Source organism: Fistularia commersonii, chromosome 12 (assembly GCF_037954325.1).
Source record: "Fistularia commersonii isolate RoL2024-O1a breed Wild chromosome 12, RoL_Fcom_v1.0, whole genome shotgun sequence".
Classification (NCBI taxonomy): domain Eukaryota; kingdom Metazoa; phylum Chordata; class Actinopteri; order Syngnathiformes; family Fistulariidae; genus Fistularia; species Fistularia commersonii.
In genome coordinates, this window is record NC_141295.1 from 19,954,736 (window position 1) to 19,981,654 (window position 26,919).

Genomic DNA, 26,919 nt, shown 5'->3' on the forward strand with positions numbered 1-26,919 from the left:
GAGAAGCCAGACTGAGATGGTTCGGTCATGTACAGAGAAGAGATAGTGAATATATTGGTAGACGGATGCTGGAATTGGAGCTGCCAGGCAAGAGGTCTCGAGGAAGACCAAAGAGAAGATTTATGGACGTAGTGAGAGAGGATATGAAAGTAGCTGGTGTGAGAGAGGAAGATACAGAGAATAGGGTTAGATGGAGAAAGTTGACTCGCTGTGGCGACCCCTAACAGGAAAAGCCGAAAGAAGAAGAAGAAGAAGAAGAAGTAATCATCCTTTCTCTGACTCGTGAATCCGCCTCCTCTCCTGGCATCTCATCTCAGCCTTCTCATTATATCGACTCTCTCATAGGTCCGCGTCGTCACCGGCTCTTCCAGAACGGACAGAAAAATGCACCGGTCGGAGGAGGCTTTCACCGGACGGTCCATGAACCGTCCGACCGATCGAACGTCTCCGCCAACGTACTTCCTGCGCCCGCTTCAGGTCGCCGCGGTTGTTCGGCAATACGTCCACTAGGCCGCGGTGCAGAGCTCGCCTACGAGTTCCGTTTCAGACACTTCCAAACATGGCGCCGCAGAAGGAGGCGGCGATCACGTATGTTCTGAGAATCTTCTCCTTCTGGCACCATGTTGTGTTCTTCTGCCCTGTGGCTTCTGCTGGTCTCACCTGAGCAGACTCTGCCCGGCCACGACTTCCAGCGGCCGCTCTGCGTTTACTGCGCTCGGCTGTGCAGAACCTACAAGATAACGCGGGAAGTGAAGGCGGAGGATTTAACGTTGAGCTGAAATGAGTCCTGGAGCCGAGGTGGAAGCTCTGAACGGCAGAAGCTCGCCGTCTCAGCGAGTTATTGCGTTGCTCCTCTTGGACTCGGTAGCGAGCGGTGCTTCGGAACACGGAGGAAAGTTCCCAATGTCCTTCCCTCACCGAGGCTGGTGAGGTCATCTGGCCGGTTCCGGATCTCCTTCGTTCCACCAAAGGCGGGGGCTCTTTGCGGCGAGGACTCGGGGAAGGTTCCCCAGCACCCGGAGCCGAGGCCTTTGGAAGTGGGGATTCTGATCCTGGCTGTCAGACTCTGCCCTTTTATTGACTCGTAGAATTCCGGAGCAAAGGTCTTCTGACAGACCGAACATGCAGATGCTTGAAGAAAGCGGCAGTGAGTTTTGCCGGCACGCCTCCTCCCTGGAATGTGTCAGGAGTCTGGCTTATCTCCGTAGATCAGCCCCAGAGGCCTCCTCCTCTACAAGTTCAAACAAGCCTCCAAGGAGCCGAGTGCTGCAGGGTAGTCCAGCAAACATCTGCCCGTTGTTTCTCGGCGGTGAACGGGAACGTTGCGGGTGAAGGTGTGACCTTGTTGAAATGCAGAGAACTCGCGCGCCGGTTCTGGTTTTGGCGGCGGCGGCCTCGGCCTGGCCGGACCTCGGCTTCGAGTCAAATCCCTTGGACCTCCTTCGCGCTCAGCATAGATTCTTATCCGTCTCCTCATCCTCTGCCTGTGAGCTCCGAGGTACATGATCGTCCATGTCATCGTCCTCCTCTGAAGAACCTCCCGTTATCTTTTTAATCCGATCCTCCGCCTCCCGAACAAAATCTCTCGGTTCCACATGAACGTCCCGCTTCCGACGTTCCTTTTCTTTAATCCTGGAGGAGTAATAAGGTCTTCTGCATTAAGTTCTTCTCACCTTCAAGGAGCTTGTCAAGCACTAAGCGCACGCCTTCCTCAAGTCGTTGTAAGACAAGCTAACCTATCCTTTGTCTCTGTAAGACTTCACCTCCCTCAAAGACGAATTACTCCGTTCCTTGGACCAAACTATCGACCGATTCTTACTTCTTACTTCCGAGGGCTCAGAGAAACAGAAGTGGGGTTGAAGGCTCTGGTTTGGTGCATTGCGAGCATCTGTGGAGCTGCAGTTGTGGAGCAGAAACCCATCGCTGCGTGGAAGCCGTGATGCGAACACATCGTACGTCCGAACCGGCCGGGCGCCGATTCATTTATCTGTGGTGATGGTGGACCTCCAGGGGCACGACTCATCTGGCGTCTTGTGCTCCCGGTGCTGGAAGGGATCCCGGAGATTTGCCGGGACGGGGGAGTCTGGCGAAACGTGGACCTTTTAGCCGCGGGCGGTGGATTCAGGCTCCGCCGTTCGCAAAACACGGGAGCCGCGGTCATCCATCGTCTCCCGGCGGTTCCCGGCCGATGGAGGCGGTAGTCGTAGGCTCCTCCTGGCATCTTCTACGACCCGTCTGGAGTCCACCTGCCTGCGGAGGCCGGACCTCCAGCGGCTTCCACTCATGGCCCGTCTGACACCGAGGCTCATTTCCACCGTGAAGGTTTTCTTCCCCTCCTCGACGTCACGGCTCCTCGACGTCTCGCCGGCTCCGAGTCGCCTCCGGACGCAGAAGGTGTGACATAAGAATTCAGCAGTTGGGACCGTAAGCTAGTTGGCTAGCAGCTGCAGCGGGCGTCCATGCCGGCTCACGGTCAGGCGAAAGGCTGCGAGAAGCTCATTGGTCGGAGGCCGCCGACAAGCCCCGCCCCCGCCCGCCCCTCCACCGGGAGGATGGATTGACTTTCGGCCGAGAGTCAAACGGAGGGTTTGAGCGGCGGCCGTGGTCCGGCCTCGCGTCGTCCCGGTGAAGGCCTCCGCTGCGCCGCAGATGTCCACGTCACCTGTGACCCGTCCCTCACCTGAGACTCTCCTCGCCACGGTTCCTCCTGCTGGAGGAGGCGAGCGGCGTCGGCCCGCTCAAAGTCCTCAAAGTTCTGGCCTGGAGGGCACGTTCTAGGGGGCGTGAACATGCAGACCAGCTGCGAGAAGGTCACCGTTTGAATAAATACGATCTTGAAAAACAAACAAAGAACCCGCTGGACCTTTCCTGTGGAAGTTGGAGAACCATCTCATGCCAACAGGTGTTTGGGAGGAACAGGTCCTCCAGGTGTTCAGGTCTAAATCTGAACCGCAGGTTCAAAGGTCACTGAGACGTCTTAAATATCTTGGACGTGTTTGAATGTGAAGCCATGCCTCCTTCATACCTTTAGATACCTCTGACCGTGGTTCTCAAAGAGAGAGCTTCTCCTGGACGGGCCGGGAAGAGGACCACCTCTGTTAGAAGGTATCCTTCAGCTGGAACACTGGCTGGACCAGGTGGACCTCCACCCCCATGAAGACTTCCTCTCTCATGGGAACGGATGGACTCTGGATACTGGATGGCATTCACCGATCCACACAAGAGTCCCGTCCAGGCAGAAGATCTCTGGCTCCTGGTCTCCATTTCCTCCTTCCGCTGCTCACTCTGGTCTCCTGGGAACGGCCTTTGGTGAGCAGCACTCTGGTCTCCATGGCAACCCCCCCCCTTTGATGTATGCAGCCCATAACTCCCAGAGAGCCGCCCGAGGACCGGCCTCAGCTGTGAGGCGGTCCGAAACCGGTCCCACGTCCTCTGCAAACATCTCCTCTGGAAGACGCAGGAGAGGAAGGACGTCCAGATGGCAGTCTGGAGGAGCAGCCTGACCTTCATGCAGACCTTCTCATCCAAAGCACCTGCTGGAGACCTTCACTGCCTGTCAGACCTTCCAGCCACGGATGAGGTCCTGCGTGGACGGACCTTCATTAAAAGTCTCCACTCTTTCACACACACACACATACACATACACACACACACACACACACACACACACACACACACACACACACACACATCCCTTCTTCTGTCCCCATCAAATACATTCTGTTGCCCACAGAAGGTTTCTTCACAAACTCTGTTCCTCCCCAGCATGTCCCCACACACACACACACACACACACACACACACACACACACACACACACATCAAGCTGTAATTACCTCGGGCTGCTCCTCACTCTGTAATTAATCCACACAGACTGAGACACCTTCTCCAACGGGAGGGATCCCAGCAGGATCTCACTGTACTTTGAAAGTTGGTCTCCAGGGCTGGACAGACCAGGTCTCACTCTATTGTTCTGTGTGTGTGTGTGTGTGTGTGTGTGTGTGTGTGTGTGTGTGTGTGTGTGTGTGTGTGCGTGTGCGCGTGTGCGTGTGTGCGTGTGTGTGTGTGTTCAGGGCGCCAACGGCAGCATGCAGCTCATGGAGACGGAGTTCTCCAAAACCCTGGGTGAGATGATGGCGCTCCACCTGCATCACCAGAAGAGCATCCCGGCGTTCCTCTCTGCCGTGACCCTGGACCTCTTCAGCCGTCAGACCGCCATCTAACGCCGCCGGGGGGGCGGAGGGGGGGGGTCGCACGGTCACATGGTCAAAGCTGAGTTACCATGGCAACAGTTTTAGTTTGTACCCGGGAGTGAGTCCAAGTAGTTCTTCTCTGGATCTCCAGCGGGTGTCTTCTCGGTTGTCCTGTAGAAGATCTCCGAGGTCCGTTCCTCCTCTGGGACACGAGGACCGGCGTCACCAAGCTCTGCAGCTCCTTTTCCTGAGGAGCTTTGCCCCCTGAACCTTCTTGATGGAGGACCCCGTGACCCCCGATCCATCCCAGGCCGGTCCATGCTCCTCCCAGCTGACACCTCACATGATCCTCCGCCCGGGTGTGGATCTGGATCTGGATCTGGATCTGGATCCTGATCTTGATCCTGATCCGGAGGCCAGATGACCCTTCAGGGGTCAGAGGTCACGTCTGATCCGACAAGTTAAAGGCCTGGAAGAACCCGAAGCGCACGCAGCCTCTCTTCTGACGTCGACCTTCTTCTGGGATTCAAAGCGTCCCAGCAGGAAGGACATCGATGCCGACGCTCGACCCGTCCAGACGTGTCTCCATGGCGACCAGACCGTCGGCTGAAACACCTCGGAGCTCGTTCCTCGACCGCACCCCTCAATCCCACGCTCCTGGAGCACGAGCCTCCGAGTGGCACCGTGGACATTTAAGACGTGTGTGTGTGTGTGTGTGTGTGTGTGTGTGTGTGTGTGTGTGCGTGTGTGTGCGTGCGCCAAGTACCGGTGAAGTTTTTAATTGCTGCGCTGACTCCCCCAGTAATTATTCCGCCTCCTGCGAATGGTTTCCGCCGTCTCCTTGCTGGACGTGATGTTTCTCCCGCCCGCCGTTCCTCGCCTCGGTCTTCAGGAAGCTCTTGTCAAGGAGAGCTTGGACTCTGAGAAGGTCTGCAGAAGATCCCTGCTGGAAGGATCAGGATGAGAAGATAGGTCTCACTTCTGCCTCGCCGCCTCTTTAAATGATGTAGCATAAATAAATCATAACTTCCAGACTCTTTCCTTTCTTCTTCTCTGTCGCGCCCAAACCCTCCTCTTTAAAACTCATGTCATTAAATTTCTTGATATCTTTGATTCACATCATAATTGTACAGATTTTTTTCTAAATGTAATTTTAAAATATTTGTCCTTCGTCTCGTCATCCCGGAGCGTGCACTTCTCCCGGCGGCCACCAGGGGCGCCATCGAGCCGCACCGAGTGGTGTGTGTGTGTGTGTGTATCCCATCATATTTTGTAACACTTTATAGTTTAGTATGATTTTATACTTATTATATGATTGTTTCTTCTTGTAGAAGAGATGCCGCTTTAAAAGTAGGCCCCCGTTTCCATGGCGCTTTCCTCTGACTCATCCCATAATAATCCCATGGAAGGTCTTGCTGCTCCGTCCTGTCGCCCCGCAGAAGAGCCGCACGGACGCCATTTTCCCTGATGGCCAAAGAGCGGAGGTCACATGACGTGACGGGATCCTCCGGGTTCTTTGCTTCCAGGAGCGTTAGAGACCCGGACGTTCGTTTACGCTTGTTTTGAAGGACGCAGGCGCCGCCATCTTGGCGTGAGTCCTCTGGCTGCGTGTGACGCCATCATGGCGCCCGCGCCCCTCGTCCAGGAGGTGCCAAGATGGCCGCCTCAGCCTGGCTAATGACAGACCTTTAATTCCCACCGTCCGGCCTCCTTCAGTCCGTGTGTGTGTGTGTGTGTGTGTGTGTGTGTGTGTGTGTGTGTGTGTGTGTGTGTGTGTCACCTTGTGTAATTTAGAGGTGCGATAACGTTGCTGTGTCAGTCGCTCCTCTAATCATGTTTGTTCTTCTCGCCGTCGTTCCCTCGGCGCTTCCACGTCTCACCACCAGGATTTGACCCCCAAGTTTCGGCACGTCAGCCAAAGAACGCCGCCATCTTTCTTCTTCATACTTCACACTCCATGGATCCACCTTCTCCTCCATGGATCCACCTTCTCCTCCAGGGATCCACCTTCTCCTCCAGGGTTGGTCTCCATGGATCCTCTTGCTGACCTCGACCTTTCCACCGCCTTCACTCACCCTGCATTATTCATTTATTCACACTGCTAGGCCTATTGTGTGTGTGTTTGTGTGTGTGTGTGTGTGTGTTTGTGTGTGTGTGTGTGTGTCGCTGCTGATACAGGTACTTCTGAGTACTCGCAGTAATACTACGAAGTACTCTGGCTCACAGACAGGAACACTGTCTTATTTCCATGTTTTTACACAAACTCATGGTTTAGCTTTGGAAGCTATTGAGGCGTAAATATAGAAGATTGACAGGGTGCAGATCTATTTCATGTATACAACGTCCAGCTGATACATTTCACACACACACACACACACACACACACACCTCGGTGTGAATGGCATATGGAGAGTGGAATGAGGTGTTGGGGATTGTTTTCCTTGCCGTGGGGGGGCAGTATCTGTGTGGAATGTGATAGAGTGACAGTGTTAGACGAGGGCTGCGGGCCAAACACACACACACACACACACACACACACAAGGACACTGGGTGGTCACTGCAGCTATGATGTGTCTGTTATGACAACTGCTACTGTGGCCGACACTGGAGCGAATGTGGGGGGGGGGGGGTCTTGGATTGGACCACATCCAGGAGGTCCAATGTCAGGATCTGGGGGGACCTTTAGCTTTAGCCTTCTTTAGCTCCTTTAGCTCCTTTAGCTCCTTTAGCCTCCTTTAGCTCCTTTACCCCCCACGGCTGCAGGATCTTCTGTCGCCCCGGCAACGGTGCCGAGAGATGCTGCTTGGTTACAGGTTTGTTACCTGGTAGGTAACCTCAGGTAACCATCACCGCTCCCGTGACTCCTGACGGCAGGATGGAGCCCACGGACCCGGGTGTGAGCGTGCACGCTGTGTGTGAGCGTGCACGTGGTGCGGGGCAGTGGAATAACAGTTTTGCCACAGGTTTCCACAGAATTCAACCCGCAGCATCAGGCAGACTCACCGAGGCTGCAGTCGCCTTGCCTCTGCCGCCGCCTCGTGCACAAGATCGTGTCCTGATCCACATCCTGACCTGTGCTGTGTTGATCACACACACACACACACACACACACACACACACACACACACACACAGGAAAGCTTCTCATTAGAAGCCTTTGGATTGAATTGGATGGTGCAACTGAGTAGAAGGGTGGCTGAGATGAGACGGCGCTGACGCTTTAACCGCCAACATTAAAACCTTTGTTTGCCGTCGACATCAGGGAGCTGATGGAGGAGCGGGTTACATCACACACACACACACACACACACACACACACACACACATGCACTGCTCCCCCCAGCCTGTCATGGTTGCTTCTGGAAGAAGGAGCCTCCTTGGCGCTCCGGCGCCGGCTCTCCAGACGCTCCTCATTAGACGCCTCACTTTGTCCGCTCGCTCCCGCTGTCAAATTAAAATTCAGCAAAGTAAGCGTCCTAATTCATCCGCCGCCGCCGCCGGCGCTCTCACAGGCCTTTCATCCACGCTGCACTCTTCCTCCTCCTCCTCCTCCTCCTCATCCTCGAAGCCACGTCATGACGGTTTGTCTGTTGCTCCTCCAAGTACCCGATCCTGGTCCTAGACCTGGACCTGGACCTGATCCCGTTCCTGGTCCTGGTCTGAATTTTTGATTTGTTCACCTTTGGGAGTCGTGGTTTCAGAACTTATTGAATGATTAATGAGTGCATTCTGTCATTTCCTGATCTATTTTCATGTCCACAGACACAAGGACGACGGCTAACAACCAGCTCAGTAAATAATGAGTTAAATATACTGCTTTTTTAACCACAATGAGCTCAACTAGTTTGCCTAAGAATGAGTCCTGAGTGTGATTGCTTGTCCTGCTGCGTTCGCTGCCCTCACTGCCGCCGCTGCGTTCGCTGCCGCCGGATTCCTAACTTTTCTCCGATGACAGAAGCTCCTGGACGGCAGGATTTGATAGGAGGCTGTTTTTCCAGAACTGATGAAGTACAAGTACCTCCTAGTACTGTGAGGAGTACTGGAGGGTACACAGTATTTGAAGTACTCAGAAAACCCAGGATGAAAATGAGGATAAAGATGGAGATATTGATGAAGGTGAGGATGAAGATGAAGGTGAGTGTGTGTGTCCAGGAAAGCAGACATTGAGGGAAAGGCTGTTTTATTTGTGCTCATTTTAATTTCTTTTCTTTGACAGTAAAATTAAGAAAATGCAGTCCTGTGAGATCCTGCTGGTGGACCCTCCAGGGGACCCCTCTGAGGTCCACCAGAGACCCCTCTGAGGTCCACCAGAGACCCCTCTGAGGTCCACCGGGAATCCTCTGAGATTCCTCAGAGATCCTTGTGACGGACCCCCCCGGAGATCCCGTCCTCGCCGTCCGTTGTGGTCCCGGCCCGGCGGCCCCGTCCCTCCTGGACCGGGATCTCCTCCGCTTCCAGAATCACAGTTTGCCTCGGCGGCGTCTCCGCCCGCGGGGTCCCGGACGGCCCGACAGACCCCAGGTGTCCAGAGCACGTGGCTACATGAACGTCAGCCGGACCACGACCGGGCGCTGAAGTCCAGAAACCTGGAGAGTCCAGATCCGGGTCCTGATCCGGGTCTGGCTCCTGGTTCTGGGGGGGCGGCTGGGAGAGGGGCCGGCCTTCAGAAGTGGAAGAGACCGGTAAACAGTTTCTAACGTGGTGTGTTCAAGGCCGCTCGGAGCTGGTCACGTCACGTCTTGGCTACATCAACCCCCCCCCACGCCCCCCACGCCCCCCCGCCCACCGTCACCTCTACTCGCTCCCATGCTAGTCGTGCTAATCGTGCTAATGAGTACTTTTCAAACACAAGGACTTCTCACTGACACGGGTTTGCCCCCCCCACGTCACCTGCAGACGACTGAAGTGGATTCAGCACAGATCTATATGGAATACACAGCGCTATATATATAGATATATATATATATATCTGTATCTTTATAATATAGATTTATATATCTTTATCTCCGTTTATTTCAGAATGGTTCTGTTCTGCCCTCCCGGCCGCTCAGAGCCTGCAGGTGAACGCCTCGCCTCCGGCCAATCACACGGCTCCGTGCCGAAAGGAAACAAGCCGGGATCGATTTCTGTTCCCTTGGCCGGCGTCACATCCATTGATTGATTGATCGATTGATCGATTGATCAACTTATCCGAAGGCGTGGAGACGCGTCCGGTTCACAGCTCGGTTCGTCAGAAACGGTAAATCTACTACATTCATCTGCACGTGTGTGTGTGTATGTGTGTGTGTGTGTGTGTGTGTGTGTGTGTGTGTGTGTGTGTGTGTGTGTGTGTGTGACCGTTAGGGCGGCTGGGGGTCGTCAGGGTCACTTTATTAGCACAGTACTTTGGTCTTAAAGATGATTGGAGGATTGGGGGGCCGGCGGGGGGGGTGGCGAATCTTTTTTTTTTTTTTTTTTGTGCAAATCTGCATTCTGATTGGTGGCTGAGGTGGAGGAGGAAGAAGAAGGTCTCTGAATATTAAAAGTCCTCTCCAGCGCAGGGATCCTGCAGTGGAACCCCAGGAGAAGGAGGAGGAGGCTGATGACGGACAGCGTCTCAGGAGAGGCTCCGCCCCTAGCCCCGCCCCCAGCCCCGCCCCCAGCCCCGCCCCTCCGACAGTGGTCTCCTGATGGGTGCGGAAATGAGACATTCATTGTCTGTAAGTCCGGGTTGGAAATCCCACGTACGGCTGCAGCCCTGCTAACTAAACCAGCTGAAGCAGCTGAACTAACTAAACCAGATAAACTAGATAAACTGATTCTGGACTTTTTTTTTGTTTTTTGTTGTTTTTTTTTCTCTGAAAAGTCTGAAAACCTGTTCGTACAAACATCAGCTTCTCCTGCAAATATAGAACTTCTCTCGTCTGTACAGCGATCCCTGTATGTGTGTGTGTGTGTGTGTGTGTGTGTGTGTGTGTGTGTGTGTGTGTGTGTGTGTGTGTGTAGGGGGGTAGAAAAGGAGGCCTGGAGGGTCTCCCCTGCCTGAGGCTGGAGGTTCAGTCCAAAGAGTCTTCATGAAGTAATAAGAAGGTTATTAACGATAAGAAGAAGAATCAGGAGAAAAACAACATCTCGGAGGTTTTCTTTAAAATACCACATAGAAAAGGGGGGTCCGGGGGTTTCGGGGGGCACAGTGGGGCTCTGCTATCGCTGCACTACATTTGGCACGTTGAACTCCCTCCTCCTCCTCACAGTGGAGTAACGCCAGCGGTCCATCCAGGATCTGCTCCGGATGCTCATCTCATCTCTGAGCTTCTCCGACGCTCCCGCAGGACCTTCGTCCCGCTGCGGTGAAGTGCGAGAGGAGTCTGGTGGTCGCCCCCGGCGACAAGCATTGTCGAGTTTCTTCTCAGAGCTTCAAGTCGAAGCAGACAGAAGTCCATAGGTCGTGATGGCCTTCAGTGCCGGGACGTGCCGTCCTTCTGCACGAGAAGCAAAGGCTTTGTGTGTGTGTGTGTGTGTGTGTGTGTGTGTGTGTGCGCGCATGGTCGGTCTCTCCTCCGGTGTTATGGATGCCGTGTGTTTGTGTTGTGGCGTGGGAGATGTTCTGGGGGTCGGGGGTCGGGGCGGCTCAGGCCTTCTGCTGGGCCGACACCCCCTTCCAGTAGTCCAGGATGTCGTGGAGGTCCTCGTCTTTGGCGAACTGCACCTTCCTCCTGAGCGCGTGCCCGGCGGCCACGTAGCCCTCGTCCTCCATGGAGGCCTGCCGGTGCCTCTTGCGGTGCAGCTTGAAGCGCTCCCACAGGCCGAGGGAGGGGGTGCACAGGAGCCCCTCGTCCTCCTCCTCCTCCTCGGGGCTGGAGCAGTAGCTGAGGTTGTGGTACTGGGGCGAGAGGGGGTAGTGGGGGGAGAGCTGTGAGTAGGCCAGCTCCCGCTGCTTGGCCTGCCGGCCCAGGGTGAGCGGGTCCAGCACGGAGGGCTTGCGCCCCCCGCCCGGGTGGTGGTGCGTGTCGGGGGGGGCCTGCGGGTGGCGCTGCAGCTCCTGGAGGTGCTGCTGGGAGCCGGGGAAGGAGTGGCGGTGCTCGTTGTACTGACGGACGCGCTGGGCCTCCGCCCGCAAGATGGCCGCCGCCGGGTTGACGGCGCGGACGGCGTCCCCCCCCCCGGGGGAGGTCCTCTCGATGTAGCGGGCCTCGGAGGGGTGGTAGCCGCCCTCGGAGTGGAAGGAGCGAGGGCTGCGGGCCGAGCCGGGGGACGAGGAGGCGCTGGGGCGCCGGGAGGGCGGCGGCGGCGCCTCGGCGCTGTGGTGGCGCTGCAGCGAGTGGTGGTAGCTCCGCCCCCGGCCCCGCCCCCCCTTGTAGACGGGGGACAGGAACTCGCCGCCCCGCTCCGGCCGCTCCCCCTGCTCGGACAGCAGCACCAGCTGGGGCTCGGCGGTGGACACGGCGCCGCCGCCCGCCGAGGACGGGCTCTTCACGCCCTGCTGGAAGGACGTGGACTCGGACTTGAGGGCGTCGATGCAGTTGTTGATGATCTGGTTGACCTTGTCCACCTCCTTGGCGATGGTGGAGATCTCGGCCACCGAGCCCTGGCCGTCGGGCGGCGGCGGCGGCGGCGGCGGCTCGCGCTCCGAGCCCGAGCCCCTCACCTCCATGTAGTTGAGCTTGGCGGGTTTGTGGGCCGGGGTCTCCAGCACCTCCTGCAGCTTGTAGGGGTCCATCTCCGCGCCCTGGGGCAGGTAGGGCATCCTGGACAGGCTCTCCCCCGGGGGCAGCTTCTGAGACAGCGGCCCCCCGCCGCCGCCGCCGCCGCCGCCGCCCTCCACGTCCCCGTCGCCGCCGTACTTGAGCTCGATCAGCGTCCTCTGGATCCGGCTCATCTTGCGCTGGTTCTCCTCCATGATCCTCCTCCTCCGCAGGCAGTGGACCACCAGGCCCAGGAAGAGGAGCATGCCGAAGAGGCAGCCCAGGATGGTCATGATGTAGTGGGTGGCCGACGAGCGGTTGGCCACCCGGCCCGTCACGGCGCGGCGCCCGGTGGAGATGGTCAGGCAGGTGTGGTTGAAGCGCAGCGAGTTGCGTATGGAGGCCACGCAGTAGGTGTAGTCCGTGTTGGGCGTCAGGTTCTTCAGCTCGATGTCCTCCCTCTGGCTCTTCAGGTTCCGGATGTCGGTGAAGAAGCTGTTGTTGTAGAGCATCAGGATGTACATCTTCTTGTAGGGGTGAGGGATCTGCACGGTGATCACGGCGCTGGAGTGCATCACCTGCTTCAGCGTCAGGACCGGGTTGGCTTCGGCCACCACGGGGCTCAGGCTGATCATCTCCTCGGGGGCGGCGCCCGACGCGCAGTCCTCCAGGCCGCAGGGCGAGGCGGCGTCCGGGGACAGCGTGGTGGAGTTCAGGAAGCCGTTGACGTAGAGCGGCGTGATGCTGCTGCCCTCGTACGTGCACACCAGGCCCAGCACGTGCAGGGCGTTGCGCTGCGCCGGCAGCCGCGGGTTGGCGCTCAGCAGGTTGTAGCCCGAGAAGCCCGGAGGAGAGTCGCACGCCATCCTCTCGCTGGTCCGGTTGGGGAAGGAGGCCAGCCAGCGCAGGAACCCCAGGAGCTCGCAGGAGCAGTTGAAGGGGTTGGTGTAGAGCTCGCAGGTGGTCAGCTTGGAGAGCCCCGAGAACAAGCTGCCGTCCAGCACCTGGATCCTGCGGGACAAGACACGGGGGGCTCAGAAGACGGACCGTCGGACCGTCGGACCGTCGGACCGTCGGACCGTCGGACCGTCGGACCGTCGGACCGTCGGACGGATCCGCCGCGCCCGCAGGGAGCCGGATGTCCACACCGCCAACATCTACTTCTTCTGACGAATCCCGATGCAGCTTAAAGCTGGACGCTTCTGCCGGCCCCAAAGATGAAGCTGCCCCACGTGCGCGGACTGGTCGTGTTCCTTCATGCGTCAGACACACACACACACACACACACACACACATACACAGGTACGCACACACACCTGTTCATGGAGAGGTCGATGTTCTCGATGTTAGGACACTCCCAGAAGGTGTTGGGAGTGACCGTCTCGATGAGGTTGGCCTGCAGGTAGAGGTACTGCAGCTTCCCCAGGCCCCGCAGCATCCCCTCCGTCAGGTTCCTCAGCTTGTTGAAGCCCATCTGGAGAACCTTGGAAGACAAAGACGGGGGATTACTCTAATCTGCTGCCTTCCTGGGGGAAGGGGGCGGGGCGAGGAGACGCCAAGCGAGGCCGCCGTTTCGGGCGCCACGACTCCACTGCTTCACATCTCACTTGCTGGCCCGCCTCCAGCACGCAGGCTTAGCATGGCTGCCGTGCATGCGTACGTGTGTGTGTGTGTGTGTGTGTGTGTGTGTGTGCATGTGTGTGTGTGCATGTGTGTGTGTGTGTGTGTGTGTGTGCATGTGTGTGTGTCCATCCATGCTCACAGTCACATTGTTTTCGGTGTAAAAGACCCTGGTGTGAGAACCATTAGCTGGAAGCTATTTAGCAGCTAGCATCACAACTAGCATTTCCATTGCCCCGATCTGATTGGTTTCTGAGTATTTGACATTAGCATGCTAACCTCAGCTGGTTGCCGGGATGTGAGTGCATCCTTGGATAGCATAGCAGCTAGTGTAGCATAGCTACAGTGCCTGGCATAGCTACAGTGCGTAGCATAGCGCTGTGTGTGGCACCTCCACCTGTCTTCCCCTGGAGGTGGAGAGGTCTTCCTGCTGGGGTTTCATGAGTGAGTGTGTGTGTGTGTGTGTGTGTGTGTGTGTGTGTGTGTGTGTGTGTTAGAGAGAGAGAGAGATCGATCAGCCATGAATCAGCTCTTTGAACAGATGCACTAATTAACCATCTCCTGAAATGGACCAATTAGGAACCTCTCCTGCAGGATGTTATTTCCCAACCAGGTTCTGCTCCAGGACCTTCTGTCCATCAGCCCTGCAGACCCACCTGGATGCGTCGCATGATGCGCCTGCAGGAAGCAGGATCCTCTCGGTGTGCGCGGACGCCGGCGTGGAAGGGTGATCGCGCACGGGGAAAAACAAAACAACAAATCCATGGTTCCGTCGATTTGCATCGAGGAACCCTCGTGTCCACCTCCACCTCCACCTCCACCTCCACCTCCATCTCCACCCTCATCCTCATGTTCGTGAGTCCCGGCCCGTATTTATCTGTGCGACCCTGAAGGCCACACGACGCTCACCGCTGCTCATCCGTGATGATCTCCGCCTGTGGCCTTCGGGGACCGCGGGACTTTTCATGTTTCGCTTTGGTTTCTTGTGTGGCTGCTCGCAGGTCTGTGCTTGTTTATCAGAACTTCGTGTTGGAAATGCACACACACACACACACACACACACACACACACACATACTGGGGTACTCTGTGGTAGGAGTGCTGAGGCGTGCGGCCCCTTGGCCCCGCCCCCTGGCGCTCACCTGCAGGTTGAACTGTGCGGAGAAGGCGCCGTCCTCCACGTAGCTGATGTCGTTCTTGGTGAGGTTGAGATAGGTGAGGTTGCCGAAGCGGCTGAGCGAGGAGAAGTGAACCGACCGGATCTTGTTCTCGTTGAGTCTGAGGTCCACGATGGTACTGGAGGAGGAGACATGGGGGGGGTGAGGCGGCGGGGGGGCTTTGGGGGGGGGGGGGGGTGCTAGCCCAGGTGTGCTCACCTGTTGATGTGAGCAGGGATGGCCTCGTAGGGCGGCTGGTTCATGCTGCAGATGGCGAGCCACACGAAGCCCTTCTCGCCCTCGATCAGCCAGCAGTCTGCCGTTACCGCCGGCAACCGGCTCATCCACAGCAGGGCCATCCAACAGAGGAGCGAGCCGGCGGCGGACGGCCCCGCCGTTTCCATGGCGCCGAGCCGCGGGCTTGTGCTCGCCATGGAGTGGCTATCGGCGGAGAGGCATGAAGACGCCGCGGCTCCTCGCCGTGTCCTCCGGTTCACTCGCACAATCAAACCCTCCTTTCTAAATACGGCTGCGCTCACTCGTTAGCCATCCCTGCGGCAGTGTGTGTGTGTGTGTGTGTGTGTGTGTGTGTGTGTGTGTGTAAGTTGTCCTGGCCACAGCCTCAGCTTGGTTGCCATTCAAGTCCTCCACAGCCATCTGCATCTCTGATTGGACCACAACTCCTCTTCTGTCTTCACCATCGCTGGAGTTGGTGTGGGAACCAGGACCTGGGAGGGAAGGAGGGAAGGAGGGAAGGAGGGAAGGAGGGAAGGATGGAGGGAAGGAGGGAAGGAGGGAAGAATGGAGGGAAGGATGGAGGAAAGGAGGAAAGGAGGGAAGGATGGAGGGAAGGAGGGAAGGATGGAGGAAAGGAGGGAAGGATGGAGGGAAGGATGGAGGGAAGGAGGGAAGGAGGGAAGGATGGAGGGAAGGATGGAGGAAAGGATGGAGGGAAGGAGGGAAGGATGGAGGGAGCGATGGTTGTTAATGAAAGGCAGAGCTTTGCTTCGTGAGATACAGTCAAACATGACCCCGTTACCGGCACAACGAAGAGGAGGGTTACGTCTGCTTATGTAATCGTCTGGCAGCAACACACACACACACACACACACACACACACACACACACACACACACACACGGATTTCCTTTACACAAGGTCTTTCTTGACAAGTCCAATTAGCGTTTGTCGACGCAGAAACACAACAAGCAAGAATATCCCGGTTTTGTGTCTGCCGTGCGTGCACGCACTCTGGCACACACGCAAACACACCCTCACACACACACACACACACACACACACACACACACGCGCACACACACACACACACACACACACCGTGAGCCCTGAAGGCCTCGTGCTGAGGCGGGCCGAAGCTCCGCGTCTGCATCCGATGGATTAATGTGCTCTAAATAAAACACCTCCGGGAGAGAGGAGCCCGGGAAGGAGGGTGAGGAGGAGGAGGGCCGTGGGAGAGCGGGAGGAGGAGATGTTTGGGGTCGGAGCGGAGAGGAACCTGAAGGAGCTCCATCCGGAGGTGTCTCTCTCCACCTGTGGAAGCTCCAACAACAGGAAGCGAGTCAGGAGTGGGCGTGGCCTCGCGTTCGCGTCCTCTGAGAAGACGGCGGGAGGAGGAGGCGGGACCGCACGGGTTTCCCTCAGACGGCTCGAGCGCCGCTCGCCAAGGGACGTCTCGTCGGCCGAGTCCACAGCCTTGTGAAGAACTTCCGATCCAGGAGGAGGAGGAGGAGGTCCGGCTGTGAGGAAATGACGTTCTGCCAGCGGCTCAGACATCTTCCATCTCCACGGGAACCCGGAGCTCCTGCAGCCTCGGCCGTAACACAGTCCTGGCCCGGGAGTCAAAGATGCCCCGAGGCTGGAGGAGCAGGTGATCATCTTCAAGGCCCACCAGCCAAACCCCCGTCTCTCGTGTAAATATCATACACACACACACACACATTCACTGCAGGACTGTGCGCACACACACACACACACACACACACATACACTGTGGTGTCAGCACAGTCTGGAATAGATGGTGATTCTTCCTCCTCCCACGCAGCCGGAGACAAAGTACCTGGCCAGGATGCAAGGATTGAGGTCGGAGTGGTTGCCAGACACACACACACACACACACACAAACACAAACACAGGACTGGCCTGTTGTGCTGAGCCAGGGTTAAGCTAGTGATTGCCAAGTGTTGGCAGAGGAGAGTGTGAGGACGTGGATCTGAGGTTCTGACCATGTGGCCTCCACCTGGTCCAGGTGTGAAGGTCCACCCTGGTTCTTGACAAGATGACAGACCCTCCACACTCGGGGGGGGGGGGTCTGTCTCCTCATCGGACATCACATGCATATTCTACTGTGTGTGTGTGTGTGTGTGTGTGTGAGACCCGGTGTGGAGGTCAAATACCATTCAATACTTGCCTGGTTCAATTGCTTTGACTAATCAATCATGCTAACATGCTAGCATGCTAACACACTGAGCAGTCAGCAGGGGTATTTATTTATTCACCCCCCCATGACTGATGAACAGCACTTAAGAGGTTCATACTGGGGGGGCAAATATGAGCCCATGAATAACAGGCCAAGCTGTGGTTTGTCATGTGTGTGTGTGTGTGTGTGTGTGTGTGTGTGTGTGTGTGTGTGTGTGATACACTGTCAGCACAGCCATTACTATCCTTGCCTCATGTGTGTGTGTGTGTGGTGGGGGTGGGGGTGTGTGTGGTGGGGTAAATAGCTGCGCCCCATCACGGGGAATCTAATGACAGCGACAAGGAGGACAGGAAGACAAACGACCCGGCTGTGCACGCCTGCCGTGCACGTAGGCGTTTGCACCTGCAGATGGCTGCGCTGGCGGTGGAGGTTCTCTACGGCGGCGAGCGTCCGGCGTCAGAGGAGGTGGAAGTGAAGGGGGGGGGGCTTGCTGACGGCGCCGCCGCGCTGCCAAGAAGCAGTTTGACGGCGTGGACGTTCCTGCTGGCTGCAGTCAGAGGGAGGGGGGGCTCCTGGCGGAGGGAGGGGGGGCTCCTGGAGGAGGGAGGGGGGTCTCCTGGAGGAGGGAGGGGGGTCTCCTCGAGGAGGGACGGAGGCCTCCTGGAGGAGGGAGGGGGGTCTCCTCGAGGAGGGAGGGAGGCCTCCTGGAGGAGGGAGGGGGGGCCTCCTGGCGGAGGGAGGGGGGCCTCCTGGAGGAGGGAGGGAGGCCTCCTGGAGGAGGGAGGGGGGGTCTCCTCGAGGAGGGAGGGAGGCCTCCTGGCGGAGGGAGGGGGGCTCCTGGAGGAGGGAGGGGGGTCTCCTCGAGGAGGGAGGGAGGCCTCCTGGAGGAGGGAGGGGGGTCTCCTCGAGGAGGGAGGGAGGCCTCCTGGCGGAGGGAGGGGGGCCTCCTGGTGGAGCAGCGCTGACACCAGCGGCGCCAACATCCCTCTCTGCGACGTGAACACGTGAAACAATCCTGACGCCAGACACTGCGCACCTGCGGCGAAGCCTGGCAGAGGAGGAACCTGGAGCTTTGAGGCCTCCAAACAACACACCTTCTCATGGTTCTCCTGTCAGGGCGACGCCTCAAAGCCTGGGGGAAGATCACTGCCAGAAGAATGGATCCAACCATCCATTCAACCATCCTTCAATCCAACCATCCAACCATGCATTCTGCTGCAGCCTATCCTCATAAATATAGTATATACGTGTGTGTGTGTGCGTGTCTTCATGTGTCCACCGGGAATCCACCTTCTCCATCTAACCCTATTCTCTGGATCCTCCTCTCTCACACCTTCATATCTTCTCTCACTACATCCATAAACCTTCTCTTTGGTCTTCCTCCAGACCTCTTTCCTGGCAGCTCCAATTCTAGCATCCGTCTACCAATATATTCTCTATCCCTCCTCTGTCCATGACCCAACCTTCTCTGACCTTCTCTCCAAAACATCTAGCACGTGCTGTTCCTCTGATAGACTCATTCCTGATCCTATCCATCCTGGTCACTCCCAACGAGAACCTCAACATCTTCATCTCTGCAACCTCTAGTTCTGCCTGCTGTCTTTTGGTCATTGGAACTGTTGCCCCCCCCCCCCCGCTCCAGAGATTGGAGATGTCACACTGAGACAAGCTTGAGAAACAATTCATCTTCCTCACAGACACACACACACACACACACACACACACACACACACACACACACACACACGCACACACACACACACACACACACACAGAAAGGAGATTTGCACCACTGATGGAGCTGAGTGCTGGGGGGACGACACACGACCCCACCTCAGCCTGTGTGACGTCCATGGTGTTCAAAGACGTCCCAGGAAATGTGACTTGTTTTGATCCCCCTTTGCTTCTGCTTCTGCTTCTGCTTCTGCTTCTGCTTCTGCTTCTGCTTCTGCTTCTGCTTCTGCTTCTGCTTCTGCCCCCCGGAAACAAGTCTTCAACATCACAGAGAAGCAGCACATCTGCAATGTCGTGGAGGGGCGGCTTTTCTTCTGCTGCCGCGGGGCAGCAGGGGTGGAGAGGGGGGGCAGCAGGGGTGGAGTGGGGGGGCAGCAGGGGCAGAGCGGGGGGGCAGCAGGGGTGGAGAGGGGGGGGGGCTAGGGGCTTCTGTTCTGGGGTGAGCTCAGCATGATGGACGTTTCTAGAAGAGATTTAGAAACACCGAGCGTGACGGACATTTCTATTACAGGAGTGCTCAGCGCTACCGGAGGCGGGGGGGGTTAGGGGGGGGAACCGCCATTTTCCACCGGCGGAGAGGGTCAACACACTCGCCCTCCTTCTCCTGTGTCTGGGAGTCTTCCTCCTCCCTCCGCTGTCCTCGCACCATCGCCCTTTTGCTGCAATAGTAGGAACAGCAGAAACCATCTCCTCCACCCCCCTTGTCACCCCGTCACCCCCCTTGTCACCCCATCACACCCTTGTCACCCCATCACACCCCATCACCCCCCTTGTCACCCCATCACACCCCATCACCCCCCTTGTCACCCCGTCACCCCCTTGTCTCTCCACTGCAGAGGGAAGTGAGCGCTTCAGATGCAATGAATGATCCTCAGCAGCAAAGGAACGGTTACGTAACAGCATCCGGTTGGGGTGGGGTGGGGGGGTCTTCTGAGGAACCTCTGGAGGAACCCCAGAGACCTGGTCCACAGGTCCAGGGGGTCCACAGGTCCAGGGGGTCCAGAGGTCCATGGGGGGCCAGAGATCCAGGAGGTACAGAGATGTTCAACAATGCAAAACACACAGTTTGACAACTGACTCCCACTGGACCACATCATCCATCACTCACACACACAACGCCTGCACTGCTATCTGCACACAGTATGCAGTACTATCTGCACACACACAGTATGCAGTACTATCTACACACAGTATGCAGTACTATCCACACACACAGTATGCAGTACTATCTGCACGCACACAGTATGCAGTACTATCTACACACAGTATGCAGTACTATCCACACACACAGTATGCAGTACTATCTACACACAGTATGCAGTACTATCCACACACACACACACAGTATGCAGTATCATCTACACACAGTATGCAGTACTATGTACACACAGTATGCAGTACTATGTACACGCAGTACTTGATGTCCTGTGTGTCTGAGCATCACTCTCCTCCTGCTTGGGTTGCCTGGTGTCTCTGGTTCTTCTCCCAGCTGTGTGATCTGCTGCAGTATGTGTGTGTGTGTGTGTGTGTGTGTGTGTGTGTGTGTGTGTGTGTGTGTGTCGGGTAGTACTCTGATCTGACTTGTACTTTTCAAATTTTCCTGCGTCCCCTGACATAGCACTTCCCCAAAGCCCATGCCCACACACTCTGCAGGAGGAAAAACAAACACACAGGTGTGAAAGCTGTCCTCCATCCCTCCATCCCTCCATCCTCCATCCCTCCATCCCTCCATCCTCCATCCTCCATCCCTCCATCCTCCATCCTCCATCCCTCCATCCTCCATCCTCCATCTTTCATCCCTCCATCCCTCCATCCCTCCATCCTCCATCCCTCCATCCCTCCATCCTCCATCCTCCATCCCTCCATCCCTCCATCCTCCATCCCTCCATCCCTCCATCCTCCATCCCTCCATCCTCCATCCTCCATCTTTCATCCCTCCATCCCTCCATCCTCCATCCTCCATCCCTCCATCCCTCCATCCTCCATCCCTCCATCTTTCATCCCTCCATCCCTCCATCTTCCATCCCTCCATCCCTCCATCCCTCCATCCTCCATCCTCCATCCTCCATCCTCCATCCTCCATCCCTCTCTCTCTTCCTCCATCCTCCATCCCTCCATCCTGTGTGTGTGCAGGCAGTAGGCCAAAGAGGTTTTAGCACACTTAATGGGATTTCACACTCTGGGGTACAAACACACACACACACACACACACACACACACACACACACACACACACACACACACACACATACACAGCGGACACACACTAATGTTGAGGATAAACATGTCTGAAAGCCGTGTGTGATCACGGAGCGAGTCGACATGCACCCGGACACGTGCGTGCTCCTGATATGGAGGGGGTCGGGCGGCGCCGCTAGCGTCGCTCGCCGACGCCACGTCAGCGCGATGTCAACGCACTGTGTTTGCGAAAAGGTGGCGTCCCTGGAGAAGGCGGGCGGCGAGGAGGAACCATCTCAGGTCTCACGGCGACGGGTCTCCGGCCGCGCACGTGGTCGACCGGAGGCTGAGCGTCCAGCGGCAACCTCTGCGGCCGCCGGGCTCGGGGCGAGGCGGCGCGTTCTGCGGGAGCGTTCTCGGCGTTCCACGGGGGGCCTCCGCGTCCCCGGGTTCCCGTTAGAATCGATGGTCGCGCGGCGGGGCGGCGGCGGCGTCTCGGGCCGCCATCGATCCGTGTTAATGGAAACATCGGCGCTGCCTCTCTGCTTTGATCGGTTCGCTGTCCGGACCCGGCCGGCGCCGCCCCGGGAGCGGACGGATCTCCAGGCGGCCGCCCGGCCCCGCTTCGGTATCCTGCCGTTAGTGTTCCTGCACGTCTTCTAAAGAGAGGAGACGTCAACAGAAGAGGGGTTCTGCAGCGCCTGGTCTCGGGGTCACACGGGTGCAGAAGCCCCGCCCCTTTGTCTGCAGTCGGACGCCGCAGGCGGGAAGAGGAGCTTGAGCTTCGGATTGAGATCCCAGCCTTTTATCACCTTTGAGGACTTCTAATCCCTGCATTATAATAATATCAATACTATTATTATTAGGATTATTTTTTACTTTGATCATTTGTCATTATTATTGTTATCATCATCATTGTTGTCACTATTGCCTTTATTATTTTTATTCTCTATTCTCTTCCGGTGCCGCCGTTTTTGTTGTAGTTTTTATCAAAGTGACCGCTCGCCGCTGTGGGACTGCAGGCCCCCCCGCCCCGCCCCGCCCCAGCGAGCGTCTCCGCCGTGGTTATCTGTCGTCCGCGGGGCGTTCAAGGACCCGGCGGTCGGTGGGAGAGATTTCTCAGTCATAGGAAGCGGAGCTGAAGTGCTGGCAGGCGGAGTGTGTCTTCACCCGGCTCAGGACTTCAGCAAAGTTTGGCTGAGAGCTCCGGCAGACCAATGGGCCCGCGTACATCCCATAACTCAGAGTGGGAAGCACCTCCAGCCCCCCCAACTCTCTGTGCCTCACACACACACACACACACACACACACACACACACACACACACACACACACACACACAAGCACGGTACTCGAGCACCTCAAGCTGTTCACACCGTCTTCCACGCGGGCAGCCAGCCGTGAAATGATGTTTACTGAGCACTTACAGATCACACACACACACAAACACACACACACACACACACACTCACACACACACACACACACATACACAGACACATACACACAAACACATACACACCCAAGCACACACACACTCACACACACAAGCACACAAACACTAGCTGCCCTTTAACCCCCTTCATTGACATGCATGAGTGTGTGTGTGTGTGTGTGTGTGTGTGTGTGTGTGTGTTTCAGCCATCTCTGCTCTACCAGTGATGTCCCTCGGTTCAATGGCTGAATGGTAGTTGGCGGTTGATTCGCGGTTCCTTCGGTCTGCCAGCCAAAGTGCCCTTGGGGACGACACTGATGGTCTGGTTAGCTGGTTAGCTCCTTGGATGGTAACTCTGTGTGTGTGTGTGTGTGTGTGTGTGTGTGTGTGTGTGTGTGTGTGTGTGCGCGCCCACTGATTTTTGCTCTCAGAACTGGTCTTGCATTTGGGTCCAAGATGGCCGTCGAGTCACAGCCCTGTTTTTAGCGTTAGCTTAGCTCAGTCACTCATAGACACAAAGAGGACTAAAGTGAAGGGAATCTGTGTCATCACTTTGTTCCTCCCCAGGACCTTCAGGACCTGGTATCTCAGCTGTCCTTCCAGTCAAGGGGTTCTGACAGCTGTGATAAGGCAGACATTATGGGATGTTTGAAGAGTGGCGGGCAGGAGAGGACCAGGATCCCGGGACTGCAACGGATCCTGGATTTTCAGGAACCTGATCTGCAGCGCCGCGTGTGCTGTGAGTGGGAAACACCTCAGGCGAGCAGAACTCCTCCGTGGCTCATTTACTCTCCGCTTCCCCTCCCCTCCTTGGTTTGCAATTCCGTGCCCGTACGTGCACAGTCTTGCATTCGCAAACCATAGGAGGCACGGCCCGCGTGCCTGTCGAACAAGATGGCCGCCAAGGTCGGATCTCGGCGGCGGGTTAAACGCTCGTGGCCGCCGCCACGGACGCCGTGGCGGCGGAGGCCGACCACAACTCGCGCAGGAAGCCTCTTCAGCTCACCAGCCGGCAGCGAACACACTGTAACCAGGGCGATGGCTAGAAATAGCTAAATGCCACGTGTGTGTGAGGGTGGTGTGCAGCTATGTGTGCGTCTGTGTGTGTTTGTGTGCGTTCAGTGCAAAAGCAGGAGTGTCATCCGCTGCCCGTTGGCACTGCTGGCGGCGAGCCCGACCGGAGGTTATTGTGTTCCCTGTCAGGAGGGAGGGGGCTGAAGGCACGCCAGCAAACACCACGCTCACACCCCCTCCGCCCAGGGCGGGATGGTACGTCCCACTCTCATTGCTATGCTTGCAGCAGAGGGGGGATGGGTGTGTGTGTGTGTGTGTGTGTGAGAGTGTGTGTGACCAGCCTGCGTTTACCTGCAACAACATACAAATCTGTCCAGGTCCCCTGGATGGCGGGCGACCTATTGCTGCAAGCAGCACTAGCCCATTAGCATCCGCACCAGATGGCGCCATCAGTCCAAAGAGTTGTGCTGCATTTGACTCCAGACAGGGAGGTCAGAGAGACAGATTGACACACACACACACACACAGACACACACACACATATTCAACCTACCTAGAGAGTCACCGTGAACCTTCCCGTTTCCCACCTCTGACTTGTCACTCGAACGCACCACGGTCAGAGACCAAAGCTGCTGCAACTGAAAGGAAACACAAAAACAGACTTGACGTTGTGTGCTTTGGATACACAACACACACACACACACACACACACACACACTCACACAGGATTCGATGTGAGGTGAGCTGAGACCTGTACACACATTAGTTTTAACTTCACTTCCTATTTACTCCTTTGCATGGAACCTTTCTACTTCCTGTTTCCCCTCAGCGGTCGTTGACGTCACGGCGACGGATGTCAGACTGAAACTAATTCCAAGGGCGTGTTGTTTCCCCCCCATCGTGGGTCGCACCACGTGGTCCGGCGTGCCGGTCGCCATGGCAGTAGAGTTTATTCTGAATAAAGAATTAGAAACCCCGGTCTCTGGGGGGGCAGATTGGGGGACCGACTGTGGGGGACCGACTTTGGAAGAAAGATAAGGAAAAGACAGAACCCGTATTTCCTTGGGCCCTGAATGCAGCACGACTCCCCGCCCGTCTGACTGATAAGGTCCAGCCGGAGCCGCCGCCAGAACCGCCGTCACACAATGTTATCACCGTCACCAGCAGCGCGGGGCGGGGGGCCGGGGGCCGGGGACGGGGACGGGGACGGGGGGCCGGGGGGGCCGGGGGGGCCGGGGGACGCCCATCATTATTACAGACAAAGGCGGCTGAGCGCCACACGAAGTGCACGCGAGGCGTTCGCTGTCCGGGACGCTTCTCACAAACTGGGTTGGAAGGGTTTTATCTGCACAGCTCTTTAGGTCCATGTCCTTCCAGTGGACTGAGAAGACGGTTCTGGACAGGTGTGTGTGTGTGTGTGTGTGTGTGAAGGACAGCAGATCTCATTGTTGAGCACAACAGGACCATTCAGTTTCACTGAAGACCCGATGAGCAAGTGATTGGTTGGATGTGTCTGCTTGATTGACAGGTGAAGCCCCGCCCCTCGGCCCCTGGGATTGGCCCCCGCAGAACACGATGGGATGGACGCTGAGCAGATGTCCGCTCACAAACTTTCTGCTGAGGGACAAAAGGAATGACAGAGAAGGTCTTGGAGATGGTAATGTTCTTTGGTGTCCGCCGCTAATATTCCTCTGACGACCGGGACAAATCACCATCATTGATTAGGTGGCCCTCGGGTCTCGGCCGGCGGCGCCGATGATCCCGGACCGAGGAGGCGCTTCGCTTGTAAACACTGTGCACGTGAGCGGACAGCGGAGAAGTCGTGATTGATGGAAAGGTTAATCAGTCTCGACAGATCATGTGTGTAGCTAAATCTGCAGCCCAGTGTGTGTGTGTGTGTGTGTGTGCGTGTGTGTGTGTGTGTGTGCATGCCCTGATTGGCTGTGGGGGCGGGGGGGGGGGGGGGGGGGGGGGCTGAGGCATCATGGGAACCAAAGTTTAATTGTGAGGAGATCAGTGAAGTGAAGCTGGGGTTGAAGATGGTGGGAGATGAGGAGCTCCGTCCTTCTGACCCTCCAACCCTCACCTAGGTGATGTCAAAGCAGCGGCGTCTCCAGGTGTGATTAGAATGACCTTCCATGGAAAGGTTGTGTGTGTGTGTGTGTGTGTGTGTGTGTGTGTAGGACAGCAAATGTGTTAGGACTCAGTCAAGCTTCAGTCTGACCCCAATAAAGTCCGCTGATTTGAGCTGTAGTTCCTTAACCTGCCCTGCTGTGATTGGCCAGCCGGATCCGGCGCCCCAGAGAAGCTCCGCCCCCCGGAGCCAGGCAGAGAGCGACCTGAGTGAGCGGGCCGGGACGCCCACGCGTGATGTAACAGCACCGGAATAGCGAGCGGCGCCGCTAAACGGCTGGATCGCAGAGCCAAGCGGCCCCCGCCATACTGAGGGGGCAGTAGTCAGATGCATACATACACTGACACACGCACACACACACACACACACACACACTCACACACACACACACACACACACTCACACTCACACACACTCAGCTTTACAACGAGCACAGCTGTGGAAAAACAGTGACTCCACACTTTGTGTGAAAGTGGGGAAACACCAGAGGATCCCAGTAGAGTGAGGAGATGAGGAGGCCACACACACACACACACACACACACACACACACACACACACAGACAGTTGTGGTGAGGCTGATGTCGTGCAGATGAATGCAGATGAAGGTGTTTCAAAGTTTACTTCCCGTCTGCTTGGCTGCAGCTGATTGCCTCGGGTGCCACGGCGGAACGGGCTGGAAAGTTCTAGACCCGACGGCGGCGCGATCTGACCCGCATCTCCAGAACACACACACACACACACACACACTCATTAGGAGATGCCACGGCCTTCATTAATCAGCGCAACCTTCAGCATCTTCTTTAAATAGCTGCGTCCGGGGCGACTGTCTGTCTGTTGCGTCAGCAGGACAGGTGGAGGCCGGACGGGTTTGTCGACGCTCTGCCGGAAGCCTGTTTCTTCACGGAGCTCCAGCTGCAGTGGAAGCTTGTCAGAAGGGATGCCCCAGGGGTATCACTCCAGGGGTATCTGGGTATCTAGTTCCGGTCCTCATGTTATATTTGCCTCAAACATCTGGCCCCTCCAGCGGCGACCGGTTTGAGCCCACATTGGCAAAGGGCCCCTGAAGGCAGATGTTCAGGAGGAGAGCCGTGGGATCCGAGTGGAGGACGGACCCTGATCCGTCCAGGACTCCATCAACCCTGAACGTGGAAGCCGGCTCTTCCAGCAGAGAACCCGCAGCTTCTCGCCGAAGGTCCGTGACGCCTGACCCCTCCTCGCCCGGGAAGGGCGGTGTTTGGGATTTCTGACCCGCTTAGACTCAACCCGCAAAGCCGCGGCGAGGGATTATTCTATTAGTCACTCCTCCAAACCCCGTGCCAAAATAATGTACCTGGGGAGATTTGTGATGGTTTG

At 56.9% G+C, this 26,919-nt stretch overlaps 2 protein-coding genes across 2 annotated transcripts in view; one reads left to right on the forward strand and one right to left on the reverse strand.

Annotated features, from left to right (window-relative positions):
- The window catches only part of mad1l1 (mitotic arrest deficient 1 like 1), a 33,955-nt gene extending 28,730 nt beyond the window's left edge, over nt 1–5,225 (forward strand). Inside the window, exon 18 of the mRNA XM_086157630.1 lies at nt 4,074–5,225. Within this exon, the coding sequence (XP_086013756.1) occupies nt 4,074–4,223 (150 nt within the window). The 3' untranslated portion in view covers nt 4,224–5,225. The remainder of the gene's footprint in view (nt 1–4,073) is intronic.
- Nucleotides 5,226–8,989: 3,764 nt separating this feature from the next.
- LOC147229127 (protein ELFN1-like) overlaps nt 8,990–26,919 on the reverse strand; it is a 47,038-nt gene continuing 29,108 nt past the window's right edge. Inside the window, exons 2-6 of the mRNA XM_086157631.1 lie at nt 23,984–24,068; nt 14,852–15,360; nt 14,618–14,771; nt 13,173–13,339; nt 8,990–12,867 (exon numbers count right to left, since the gene is read on the reverse strand). Coding sequence (XP_086013757.1) covers nt 10,803–12,867; nt 13,173–13,339; nt 14,618–14,771; nt 14,852–15,066 — 2,601 coding nt within the window. The 5' untranslated portion in view covers nt 15,067–15,360; nt 23,984–24,068 and the 3' untranslated portion in view covers nt 8,990–10,802. The remainder of the gene's footprint in view (nt 12,868–13,172; nt 13,340–14,617; nt 14,772–14,851; nt 15,361–23,983; nt 24,069–26,919) is intronic.